At 36.3% G+C, this 14340-nt stretch overlaps 1 protein-coding gene across 2 annotated transcripts in view; it reads left to right on the plus strand.

The window, feature by feature from the left end:
- The window catches only part of nherf4a (NHERF family PDZ scaffold protein 4a), a 20096-nt gene continuing 5756 nt past the window's right edge, over positions 1 to 14340 (plus strand). For both annotated transcript variants that reach the window (XM_056474233.1, XM_056474232.1), the window contains exons 1-9: positions 1 to 221; positions 1191 to 1218; positions 2638 to 2702; positions 2805 to 3013; positions 6451 to 6655; positions 8493 to 8629; positions 9069 to 9273; positions 12573 to 12769; positions 13067 to 13261. In XM_056474233.1, the coding sequence (XP_056330208.1) occupies positions 149 to 221; positions 1191 to 1218; positions 2638 to 2702; positions 2805 to 3013; positions 6451 to 6655; positions 8493 to 8629; positions 9069 to 9273; positions 12573 to 12769; positions 13067 to 13261 (1314 nt within the window). In that variant the 5' untranslated portion in view covers positions 1 to 148. The remainder of the gene's footprint in view (positions 222 to 1190; positions 1219 to 2637; positions 2703 to 2804; positions 3014 to 6450; positions 6656 to 8492; positions 8630 to 9068; positions 9274 to 12572; positions 12770 to 13066; positions 13262 to 14340) is intronic.

Below are 14340 nucleotides of genomic sequence, written 5' to 3' on the forward strand. Positions count from 1 at the left end.
AGTTATCTTGAATACAGTTAGTTATGTCATACTTAGTTATATAGTTATGTCAACACTGATGTTGGCAGAGGTGTTTTCTCATAAACCTGGGATTAAATATTAATCTCCTGGTGGAACAAGGAGGAGCCATACTGACAAAAGCGTTTTTATGCTTCATTTAAATGTGTACCTTGCACCCTCACAACACCCAGGCCTCAGAAGGATCATGAGATTCACCGCAGGTAATGTACACTGCATACTGTATAAATATACACTGTTTTTATTGAGATGAGTGAACAGCATGTAATGTGGAGGTCATGTAAGATATTTCTAGGGTTTCAGTGGGTTTAATTTTCTAAAAACAGTGAAGATAAATAATAAGCTGTATAAAATATGTTTAAGAGGAAAAGCAAATGCTAAATTATTGAATTATGTCTAGCAAATGCTGAATTATTGAATTATGTCTACATGTGTTTAATTTAGCAGTGTCATGATTTATGTGCATTTCTAACTATTTTGGTGGATGCACACAACTAAAGTTCCAATTGGAGCATTATTTTGAACGGATTTTGTTATAATTTTAAGTCTTTAAAGCACTCATTTTTGTTTATATAAAATTGTATTCATTGCCTTTAAGACAAATGTAATAATCATTTATTTTTTCCTGAGATCTTTACTAAAGATACAGACATATATAAGCACAGAATCTAATCAACTGAAGATTTTCCTCCTGAACTCTGATCTCAAGTCTTGTCAGCATTTTGTTTAGGCTGAGTCTGTAATTTCAAATCATGTTTTTGAGAAGCCAAATTCTTGTAGTGTTTATTTTGTTTACATTTTTTATAAAACACCCAGTGTACTTTTTCTAAATCTCAGTCAAATATTGGCAACAAAGACCTGCCAAAGAAGTGTATGTTTTGTGGATTTGAATCCATGGATATGAGTGAACTGAAATAATGTGGCACGCTTATACATTTTCAACTATTACTTTTCAGAAAAGGCTTGACGTTTATGACATTTAACGATGTCATAAAACAGTTTGGCTTCTTCAATTTGTTACAGAAACCTTATATAAACAGGATAAAACCTTTTCAAAATATACATTTGTCTATCTTATTTATCCCCAAAGGGTTTTTTAATTGCACAAACTATTATCTAATTAAATATCTATTTGCTTTTTAATGTTTTTTTTATTTTTTCTACTTTTACAGAAACAGTGGATGCACCCGATTTACCAAAGTAAGTTATCAGAAAGTGCTTTAAGTGCCATTTTGGCCTCTGGAGATCCTGTACATGGTGATGATAATCCTAGCCATGATAGTGTTTTATCATTATTTTTATAGCAAATGGCTTTCCCAAAAATGCACGCTATTTTCAGCAATAGGTATGCCATTCCTGGGATTCACTGCCTTTTGTTACCCAAGTATGATATTGATATTATCGTCTTAAAATGTTCAGTAACATCAGTTTAAAATTGCCTTTGTTATTTATTTCAGCTTTTAATTAAGATTTAATTAAAATAGTTTCATTTTAAAGTATTACATTTAATTTAAAAATAATAATACATATTTTTACACTACTTTAAACCACCCAATATCACAACTTTGTTCCTGTCAACACTAGCACTTTTTTTGTTTGTAATTGTTAATAATTTAATAATTCTCACAATATAAAAAATGAGTAAATTGACCACTTTAAGACTAAGTTTCTAAACAATTTTAATCCCCAGATAATATTACTTTAAAAGGCTAGTTTTTTTTGCCTAAACTATGGTTAGTGTTGCAATCAACAAAATTATATATATAGGCTACACCATGATTTATTGTTGTGGTTTGTTTTCCCTTTCAAAAATTACCTGCGTTATTTTATGTGGTAAACCATCAACAGTACAACACAATAATTATGTGGTAATTGTGTAGTACTTTGTTGTTTTTTTGGGACATTTTACCACAGGATTCTGTTGTATAGTGAGCTACTCCTGTAGTATTCTTGTGGTACTGTGTGGAATACTTTTATATTTCTGTAGTATTTACTACAAGATTCTGTGTTGAACAGTATGTAATACTCCTGTAGTATTCTTGTGGTAGTGTGGGTTTATACTTTCATATTTCTGTAGTATTTACCACAGGATTCTGGTGTATGTAATACACACTACCACAAGAATACTGAGTATTTTGCTATAACATTTCTATTCTACAGCATTTCTATAGTGTACATATTGTAATATTGCCCTGATAGTACTATAATCATATTTGTGCACTAATATAGAAATTTCCTGCAATAATCCCTGTAGTCTTAAGATCAAATGTTAGGCCGGTTTCTGCTCATTTTATAAATTATCCCCAGAAGGTAAATTGTCGTGTTAGAATGTGACAAACCATAAACACTTAATGGATATTGTGTTAAAGTTTGTAATGTGAAGTGATATTCACGTGTTCATCAATAGCCTAAATAGTGTGTGCGTTTGAGGGGAAAGCCGCGTAAATAACGATTAGTGTAAACTGAAGCAAGACAGCTCAAGATTCTATTGAGTTATTTACTCATTCACGAGAGTTATTAACGTTTTCAAGTGTTAAGAACCATATTATTAATATATCCTTATTTTTTGGTTTGTTTACATAAAACATATGTACAGCACAGTGCAAATGTTTTCCACAGAAAGTTCACCTTCAACCCGAAAGAAGGCATTGACAATCCTGCTTTGGTGATCTCTGATGACAAAGGTTACTTCCTCAATCACGATCATACATATACTGACAAATACATCGTAAACGACTAAAAGCGAAAGGTAAGTCAAAACTCTTATTGCTGACTATTGTTTCCAGAGCCAGATGTGCAGCCGCGGCTGTGTGTCCTGAGGCGGGAGGAGGGCCAGGGCTTCGGCTTCTACCTGAGCCGGGACGCGGGACGCCGCAGAGGGCATGTGGTGCGGCAGGTGGAGCCTTGGAGCAGCGCAGAACGGGCTGGACTGAGGGTCGGAGAACATGTTTTGGAGGTCAATGAGGACTTTGTGGATGACAAGGAACACTCGACTGTGAGAGCACTTCCATATGCAAACACGAGACCTTTGTGTCATGTGAATTAATCACACGAACACTGGAATACAATAGGGTTGGCAAGTGGATGCAAAGCATTAGGGGGGGGGGGGGGGGATGGGGGGGTTCACTATAAAATGTTCACCGTCATGTTACAAATTTGAGTGGATCACAGTATGAAAAATGTCCCAATATACATACAATAACTACAAAAGTTACATTTAGAAAATTTTGGATTCATGAATAAAGAATTAGCACTCACTGTGAATTTTTTTTACACTTTAAACTTCATTTTTAACTAACAATGTAATGCATCAATGTAAGTTTAATGTAAATCTCATAATTTATCATTCTAATACATTAGTCAAGTCAAGTGGCAGCACAGTGCTGCAGTGGGTAGCACAATCACCTCACAACAAGAAGGTCGCTGGTTCAAGCCCTGGCTGGGTCAGTTGGCATTTCTTTGTGGAGTTTGCAGGTTCTCCTGTGTTTGCGTGGGTTTCCTCCAGGCGTTTCCCCCACAAGTCGACCTGTGGTATAAGTGAATTGGGTAAGCTAAATTGTCCGTAGTGTATGTGTGTGAATGAGTGGGTACGGATGTTACCCAGTGATGGGTTGCAGCTGGAAGAACATCCGCTGTGTAAAACATAGGCTGGATAAGTTGGCGGTTCATTCCGCGGTGGCGACCCCCTGATTAATAAAGGGACTAAGCCGAAAGGGAAATGAATGAATAAATAGTCAAGTCAAGTTGAGCTTTATTGTCATTCTTCTACATGTGTAGACATACAGTGGAACGAAATGTCGTGTCTCACAGGACCTACATAAATAAACACAATCATAAAAATGCTAAATTATAATAAATAAATTAGTTACAGGCGACACGGTGGTGTCCTCCGTGTTTTCCGGTTTCGCCCACAGTCAAAAGACTTGCGATATAAGTGAATTGATTGTGTATGTGAGTGTGTATGGGTATTTCCCAGTACTGGGTTGCAGCTTGAAGGGCATCTGCTGCATAAAACATATGCTGGAATAGTTGGAGGTTCATTCCGGTGTGGCAACCCCCGATAAATGAAGGAAAATTAATAAATGAATGAGTTACACTACAGTATTTAAACAAGAGTTGAACCTGTTAGTTGCTAACAATTAAAAGCTTATATACTATGGTCGTGTTAACATAGATTAATAAACACTGTAATTGTTGCCAAAATATAATTATAATCACATTTTTACAATATACTCAGAAGTTCACATTTTATAAAGCGCGTCATAATGTTAGACTTTATAGCCAGTCATCAGTCTGCCGTATTGGAGGCCCACGAAACGTGCATAATTAGCTTATTATTGCTGCTGAAAACAATGAATCATTGGTACATTTTGGCTGTACTAATTGGGAGGTTCCCAGTACTGAGTTGCAGCTGGACGGGCATCCGCTGGATAAGTTGGCGGTTCACTCCACTGTGGTGACCACTGATGAATAAAGGGACTAAGGCGAAGGAAAATGAATGAATGAATGAATGAATGAATGAATGAATGAATGATAATTGGTCAGACAGGACAAAATATTTAGAGTTCTATAGACTGCTAAAAGATAAAACAAATCAAGCAGGAGAGAGAAAAAATCTGAGGAACAAAAGGTGTTTGTGGTTGACCAAACTGATTCAGGATTTCCAAGGCAGGAATCTTGATAATAATAACTTTTGTTCATATTATTTCTGACCAAGTAAGTGTAATAAGTATAATTTTTTACCATCAATTCAATTCAGTTTCTTGCTTAGTAAGTCTTTAATCTCTATGTGGTGTAGACAGCATAAATGAGCGGAATGATGTACAGTACAAATATTAACTGTGAAATTTATGAGGATGTTTACATCAGAGTATCGGCAGTATGGCTGTAGTTAAATCACCAAATCTTGACGTAAGTGTTTGTGACATAAATTTAATTTCACAGTGTCCTTATTACTGTGCTTATTACATGCAGAGTACCATTAGTTAACAGTATGAAATTACAATAAGGGTTTGATTTAGGGTAGATTGCATGCAATGAATAGTTGTTGCTACTTTCATTATTAGATGTTAATGAAGATTTTAAAAAGTTTGTTAATGTGTCATCTCATTCATTCATTTACTTTCCTTCGGGTTTGTCCCTACAACACAATCTCATGGCAATTCGTAACTTTTTGATTTAGTGTCTAATCGTATAAATTTGTACAATTTCATTTGTACAATTTAGTATGATTTGCTTATGCCCCAATGATGGTTGGGTTTAGGGGTGGGGTGGGGTGGGGTGCCACGCCCCCTTTTTAAAGTCATACATTTTCGTTCAACTGAACTCGTACAAATTCGTACAAATTAGCCATTAAACTGACATAATGTAAAATAGCTAAATTTTTCATGAGATCCGGCTGGATTTATCATTGGTTGCCACAGTGGAATGAACCGCAAACTTCTCTGGCATATGTTTTATGCAAGGGATGCCCTTCCTCAGTGTGTCATCTGATGTATGGAAAATTTATTCCATAAAGTTATTATGGAAGTTTGTTTTCTCCACAGAAAATAAGTAAAAACTTTTATCTCATAATTTTTACTTTCTCACAATGACAAGTTAACATCTTAGTTAAGATTTTTTAGCATACAATTGATTGTGGCAATTGCTTAAGAGATCTCTAAATTTAGAATTGAGAGAAATTAAGTCAGATTCAACTGAAAAAAATAGAGCCAGAATAGCAAAAATATCAACCTAATTCTGAGAAAAAAAGTCTAAATTGCAATATAGAAAAAAAACACAATTCTGAGAAAAAGTCAAAATTGTCAGCATATTAATTCTATATATTGTAACAGAATTGCAAGATATAAACTCAGAAAAGATAAAAGCTTACCATTATGTCAAAAAGTTGAGAGAAAAAAAATCTAATATATATATATATATATATATATATATATATTTCATATCTTCCATATTAATGTTCACCACTGAGGCATTGTTCAGTTTTACTAGCAGTGTTGGGGAAAGAATGCATTACAATATTGAGTTACTCCCCAAAAATGTAACTAAAAAAGTAATGCGTTACGTTGCTTTTATGTTACTTTTGTGTTACTTTTTACTTTGTGCTACCTGGCTGAAGCTTGATCTCTTTCAGAACTTGTTTTTTTCCTTTCTTTTTTAAATAGAGGAGCTCTGCAATTAACAACACACTGTATAACCTACACCTACATTTACCTTACAAAAACCTACCCCACATAAAAATATTTTAGGATAATGTTATCTGAGAACTTCCTGACCCCAGAGCTATAATACCATATATACAGATTATTGAAAGTTTAAAACAATGTGTTTGCTTAGAAAAGTAATATTATTAAGTAACTCTCGTTACTTGTAATGCGTTACACCCAACACTATTTACTAGTGTGTGTACATTGAGCTGTGTGTTGTTTTCAGGTAGTGCTGAAGGTGCAGGCGTCTGGACTGAAGCTCTATCTGTTAGTTCTGAGTGCTCAGGATTATGAGTTTGCAGTTTCGGAGGGAAGAGACCTTGTGTCGCTTGCCAGATCTTATCGTCCTGAGGGCTGCTCTCGCCCGCGGTTATGCCACATCACTAAAGAGCCTGGCAGCGGTTTGGGCCTCAGCATCATTCCTATTGAAGGTACTGCTTCTTTTGCTCACTATTTTAAATAAGTTGAAGCAAGTAAAAAAACTAGGAGAAAAAAATCACTAATAAATAAATAATTTATATAAATAATATACTATAATTCATTATTAAATACACATTTTAAATGTATGTACATTAAATATGTATATTTACATATTTAACAGATAAATAGTTTGATAATTTTTTAATCATTTGTTAATTTTTTTAATTAAAATATAAATAACATATATACTCATATATAATGCATAGCCATACCTTTTCAGGTTTATATAACCTCTTAACATATATTAATGGTTGGTAGAAAAAAATAGTATTTTGATTCAGTTTATATTCTACACATTACTTTTATTTATATACTGTATACATACTTTTAAAACTAACCCAATGATTTTGTTTGCTCACATTGGCAGTGTTGTGGTTCATCTGTGCATTTCAATAGGAAAAAAAAAGATTGTGTGTCCGTCTAATCTTTAATCGAAATCTGCAAATGCACTTCCTGTTTTCTGTTAAATTGTCAGATTACGTGATTTTGAGGTATTGGGCGTGGCTAACACACTTAACCACGCTGGTTCAACTGTCAGTTTCGACAACAAACAGTAATGGTGAGCAGGAGGTGTCTGTTAGGTTGCAACATCTCTACTAAAACCCCTTTCCTGATATTTCTGAAGGAAATGCTTACTTTACTACATCCATTCAGCCTGTGGTAGAAGAAACAAGCCACGCCCACTGATGTATCATTTAAAATTCCATTTCTCTAGGAACTGCGTCACAATTACGGACACAAAAATGATCACAGCTTCCGGTTCATTGGGACTTTGTCATTACTTTGTCATCATTGGGACTTTGTCATTTGTCAGAATTTTTTATTTGTCATTACAATTTTTAATAGCAGTTGAATTATTGTATAATTTATAGTGTGCTTTTTATCATTTTTCTCAATAGTCATTTTCTATTTAAATTTTAGTTTTACAGTTGTAATTCACAAGTTTAATCTGGATGGAAATGAGAGATATCTTGGTAACAAGGTGAAATAAAGTAAGTAGATTATTTTTTGTTAAAAATATTAAGGTTTATTTTAAGTAACCTGTTTATTCTTAGTTAAATATAACACCAATAACCCCCACCAAAGACGTTTTAGTCATTATTGCTAAGGATTTCATTACAAAAAAAAATTATTACATTTATAGTGTAGAAGAAATGGCAGTCCCTAATGGATGAATGCCACACAAACGAAAATGACAACATAAAATATCTCTGTTTTATGTTGCTCATTAACACTCACACCACCAGCCACACCTCACTCATAACACACAGATTTGATGACATCCATATACACTAAATGAGGAAACGTAGATAAAAAAAGTCGTTTGTGCACATTTACAAGGAACAATTCAGAATGGGGAGGCACGGTGGCTCAGTGTTAGCACTCACAGCAAGAAGGTCGCTGGTTCGAGTCCCAACTAGGCCAGTTGGGATTTCTGTGTGGAGTCTGCATGTTCTCCCAGTGTTGGCATGGGTTTCCTCCGGGTGCTCCGGTTTCCCACACAGTCCATTGACATGCGCTTTAAGTGAATTAAATAAGCTAAATTGGCCATAGTGTATGATTGTGTATGTGAGAGTGTATGGATGTTTTACTGGGTTGCGACTGGAAGGGCATCCACTGCAAAAAACATAAGCTGGAATAGTTGACGGTTCATTCCGCTGTGGCGATCCCTGATAAATAGGGGGCTAAGCTGAAGGAAAATGAATGAATGACTGAATAATTCATCATGGAATATATAGGAATGATTTTGGTGAGCTCTTGTTTATTTGATGGAATATGTGTGATCAGGAGCACGAGGCCGATATCGCCTGAGCCCAGTGACTGATGGTCCAGCTGAAAGAGCAGGCGTCCAGAATGGAGACAGGCTTATCTGGATCAATGGAGTCTCGATTTCTGTCATCTCATATGCAGCACTGGCCAAAATGGTAAGTGTGCTTCTAATATCTATCTTTATTGGCATTTTAATGCCACATTTGTGTTGCCACAAGCTTATCAAAACTGTTTTGAGTTAGCTGTGTTTAGTTCTTGATTATTTCTCTTTGCATCCCCAATAGTACAGTAATAGTCAATATATATATAATATATATAATATATATATATATTACAGACTATTACATGACTATTGTTATGAGTTTTTGAAGGTTATTCATGATGTGTTGATAGTTATTTGTATATTTTAATAAGCTGTTATTATAATAAGCCTTATAATAACTGCCTTTGGTGTAACGGTTCAGTTTCAGTTCACTGATTAGATACAGTTTAATGAAAGTTACTGTTATAATTCACACAAAGCATTATGGGGTGTAGGAAAAAGGTGGCTCTTATTTTCTAGATTTGCAAGAATTTCCCTTTTTATCTCACCAGGTGAAGAAATGTGAAAAGCATCTGACCGTCTTGGTAATTGACAGCAGGAGTGAAGAGATTTATAATCGCATGGGATTACCCATAATTCCTGCTTTTGCCGAAACCCATAATCTGCCCTACAGACCAAAAACACTCCACCTGACTCAAGGATCACAGGGATATGGGTTCCTCTTAAGGCAAGAGAAGTTACGATCAGGACGCATTGGTGAGGGTTTTACTAAAACTTTGGCTTTAACTAAAATACAGTTTAGTATGTAACGTCATCATTTAAAAATGTTTATAAAAAATGGAAACTTAATTTATTAAAGATTTCTATTATTACTGTCAATGTTATATTCATATATTTAATGTGTATTTTTTGTGTATTTCTGTATACATTCACCGGCCACTGCTTGTTAATGCAAATTTCTAATCAGCCAATTACATGACAGCAACTCAGTGCAAATAGGCGTGTAGACATGGTCAAGACGCCTGCTGCAATTCAATTCAATTCAATTCACCTTTATTTGTATAGCGCTTATACAATGTAGATTGTGTCAAAGCAGCTTCACATAAAAGGTCACAGTAAATAGGAACAGTGTAGTTCAGTTTGTTGTGTTTAAGTTCAGTTCAGTTGAGCTCAGTTCAGTGTGGTTTAATAATCACTACTGAGAGTCCAAATATTGAAGAGCAAATCCAACGATGCGCAGCTCTACAGATCCTGAACCATGCAAGCCAGTGGCGACAGCGGAGAGGGAAAAAAAACTTCACTAAAGGCGGAAGTGAAGAAAAAAAACCTTGAGAGAAACCAGGCTCAGTTGGGCACGACCATTTTAATTTCTCCGCTGGCCAAACGTCTTGTGCAGAGCTGCAGTCTCAGTGGCGGAGGCTGGAAGCTGGCCTCAGCGAAGACTCGTCTGTCTCTGGAGCGTCATAGGAAATAGTCTCATGTTCTCCACTCTTCCATGACCATCGCAGTAGCTGCTCAGGATTCGGCCTGGTCCAGGATATGGAAACCTTGGGATCATCTCGTCGTTGGTCTTGGATCGAATCAGTGACTCTGCATAGTCTGAGGGCCTCGGGAAGAGTATCCCCAGGTGGAAATGGAGAATAAAGAAAATAATTAGCGTAGCTGATGTTCACAGTGTATATCAGCAAGATGCATAACCTGTGTGGAAGCCCCCTAAGTGGTGCACTAAGTGTATGCTTTACTGAACAGATAGGTCTTTAATCTAGTTTTGAATTGGGAGAGTGTGTCTGAGCCTCGGACGTTATCAGGAAGGCTATTCCAGAGTTTAGGAGCTATAAATGAGAAGGCTCGACCTCCTTTACTCGACTTTGCTATTCTAGGTACTACCAGAAGTCCTGAGTTTTGAGATCTTAAAGAGCGAGTTGGATTGTAGCGAGACAGAAGATTGGTTAGATAAGCAGGAGCTAGATTATTTAGAGCTTTATATGTAAGAAGCAATATTTTAAATTCAATACGAAACTTAACAGGCAGCCAGTGTAAGGAGCATAAAATTGGGGTGATGTGATCAAATTTTCTAGACCTGGTTAGAACTCTGGCAGCTGCATTTTGTACTAATTGAAGTTTGTTAATAGAGGATGCTGGGCAGCCAGCAAACAGTGCATTACAGTAGTCCAGCCTAGAAGTCATAAAAGCATGGACTAGCTTTTCTGCATCTGAGATGGATAGCATACTTCGTAACTTAGCTATATTTCTCAGATGAAAGAAAGCAGTTTTTGTGACATGGGATATATGATTTTTAAAAGTTAAATTGCTGTCTAATATGACACCCAGATCTTTTATAGTAGAACTAACGCTAACTTTGTATCCCTCTAATTGTAGATCGAGTTGTGAGATCTGCTGTGTACAGGATTTAGGCCCAATAAGTAATAATTCTGTTTTGTCGGAGTTTAAGAGAAGATAATTGTTGGTCATCCAGTCTTTAACATCTTTAATACACTCAGTTAGCTTGGACAGATTCAAACTGAGCATCAGAATGAGGAAGAAAGGTGATTTAAGTGACTTTGAACGTGCCATGGTTGCTGGTGCCAGATGGGCTGGTCTGAGTTTTTCAGAAACTGCTGATCTACTGGGATTTTCATGCAGAAACATCTCTAGGGTTTACAGAGAATGGTCTGAAAAAGAGAAAATATGCAGTGAGCAGCAGTTCTGTGGGTGAAAATGCCTTGTTGATGGCAGAGGTCAGAGGAGAATGGGCAGACTGGTTCGAGCTGATAGAAAGGCAACAGTAACTCAAATAACCACTTGTTACAACTGAGGTCTGCAGAAGAGCGTCTCTGAATGCACAGCATGTCCAACCTCGAGGCGGATGGGCTATAGCAGCAGAAGACCACACCGGGTACCACTTCTGTCAGCTAAGAACAGGAAACTGAGGCCACAATTCACACAGGCTCGTTGCCTGGTCTGATGAGCCTCAATTTCTGCTGCGACATTTAGATAGGGTCAGAAATTGGCGTCCGCAACATGAAAGCATGGATCCATCCTGCCTTGTTTCAGTGGTTTCAGGCTGGTGGTGTAATAGTGTGGGGGATATTTTCTTTGCACGCTTTGTGTCCATTAGTACCAATTGAGTATCGTGTCAATGCCACAGCCTACCTGAATATCTTTGTTGACCATGTACATCCCTTTATGACCACAGTTTACCCATCTTCTGATGGCTACTTTCAGCAGAATAACCCACCATGTCATAAAGCGTGAATCATCTCAGACTGGTTTCTTGAACATGACAATGAGTTCACTGTACTTAAAAGATGTGTTTTAACGGGAGCTTCGCATCATGGATGTGCTGCCTGCAAATCTGCAGCAACTGCGTGATGCTATCATGTCAATATGGACCAAAATCTCTGAGGAATATTTCCAGTACCTTTATGAAACTATGAAACAAAGATTAAGGCAGTTCTGAAGGCAAAAAGTTGTCCAACCCAGTACTTGTAAGGTGTACCTAATAAAGTGGCCGGTGAGTGAATAAAATATTTCCTATGGTTTTGGAAAGTAACTTAATCTAATTATTTTTTAAGTAATGTTTCTTTTTGGAACATGGTATAAAATACTTTATAAATGATTTTTTTATTTAAAATTAACTATCATTATATTAATTACAAAATATCATGCTATTAAGTAAATAATATTAATATTAAATAACTGAATCACTTGTTTAAAAAATATTTAATTTTATAGACAGATAAATAATAATAAAATAAATATGTCTGATTAATAATGTTTTATTTATACTCTGTTTTGTTAGGAAAAAAGAATGAATCTAATTTTTTCACAATTATTATTTTTATATATGTTTTTCACAGTATAATTGTGTCTCTATTTAAAATGCAAATCCCAAACTATTTAAAATAGTAGTCTGACAAATGGATCACAACATTAAGGACCTCTGTCAATGGCATTGAAAACAAAATTCCTTGTTCTCTATTAACACTAAGCATTATTTTCAGCATGTGGTATAGAATTTCCATCAGTACTGTACTAATATGTTTGCTCTGTAGCTCATGTATTACGAGAGATCGACCCCTGCAGCCCAGCTGAGACTGCAGGAATGGAGGATGGAGAAATTGTGCTCGCGGTGAACGGAGAGCAGGTGGAGGATGCGGAGCATGAGGGCATCGTCAGCAAAATACGGCAAAGCGGCCAGCAGGTCACCCTCACCACCATCTCCATCGCTGGCAGAGACTTTTACACACAGGTGCTTACACAAACACGCTTTCACATACTCCTATAAAGTAGAGGAGCGGCGACATTCAGCTGCTAAATCAACATATTTTTCATCCGACTAAAGACGTTTGACCCCGAGGCCCAACTAAGAAGCTTCTAGTACACCAAAACAGGTGTTTTTAAAATGAAATGAATCAACCGTATGAAAGAGAGTTGGACCCTGGGGAATGGGTGAGGTCGCTGTGACCTAGATAATGTTGGAAATCATTATTTGTGTAGGATGTGCTTGGATTTATCACTGAGAAGTTTGTTCCTTCATCCACTTTAGCTGGCGATGTCTCCATTGCTGTTCTATGACGATCACATACCAAAGTGTGAACCGTTCACTACACTGGCTTCACAACATCCTGAGGGACACCAAAATCCCCCGCATCCTCGACTTTGTGAGCTTCATAAGGAGGGTACGGGATTCGGCTTCAACCTTGGCTGTGTTGAAAATAAGCCTGGGACTTATATCAGCCAGGTATTGTTTCTCAGTTCTGTTTATTTTGTTGGTAGAACTATAGTGTGTACAATAATAATAATAACAATAATAATAATAAATATTATTATTATTAATTATTAGTGTGTACAGATTTTTATGTTAGAAACTATAGAGTGCGGCAGTGAATCACATACAGTAGCTGGACTGTCAGACTGATGACATGCAGAAAATCTGGACGTCTCTGAAAGTTTTATTGGGAAAGGATCATCCAATAGACTGTGTGACTGACATGTAAATCACAATCACAGTTGTCTTTGTTCAGCTTCGTGTTTAGGGCCATAAAATGTAAATAATAGACTGTCAAGAACACGATGTTCAGATGTCAAGAGTCTATGGCATCAAGTTCACATAAGAGAATCTATTGTGTAGATAATCCCAATAAGCACCCACTGTTGCAGTAGTAAACACTCCAGCTTTCTTCCATAATGGTGTTTGGTGTCACAATGGCAGTTTGCAATTTACATTAAAAACACGCCATCTTTTGGTATGATGGACGCTTATTATCCCTCACAACATTTGTGGTCCTTTTAGCCTTTTGTTACCCACCGTGTTTTTCTAAAAAGCGTTTAGCATGATAAAACAGAGCTGCTTCTTCATCACGTTATCTACCTGAAGTTATAGCGTGGTGAAGAAGCAGTGGTTTTATCGCGCTAAAATCATTTTAGGGTTGTTGTTTTTTTTTTATGTGGTGGGTAACGAGCAGAAAAAAAATGAAAAATCGGCCCTGGCATTTTAGGACAGAGCGGCCCAATACATACAATCAACATGCTACCCATCTGTGCACAGCCTTGAATATGTTTACCAACTCATATTCTATAAAAGCACAGAAGCCATATATAGGAAATAATGAGACTCGACACATTAAAAACTTAAATTTTTTTATTTATTATTATAATTAAATTATAATCCACACTGGAAGTCCATCTTGTGTGTGCCTGTGTGTTTTGAGGGAGGCTATATTAAATAATGAACATAAGAAAAACTGCCTGCTGACGCACACAGTTAATGCGGATTAACAAAATAAAGTTAAATAATAAAAGCAATGTGTCAGAAAGCCT

Source organism: Danio aesculapii, chromosome 15, assembly GCF_903798145.1.
Source record: "Danio aesculapii chromosome 15, fDanAes4.1, whole genome shotgun sequence".
NCBI classification, from domain to species: Eukaryota; Metazoa; Chordata; class Actinopteri; order Cypriniformes; family Danionidae; genus Danio; species Danio aesculapii.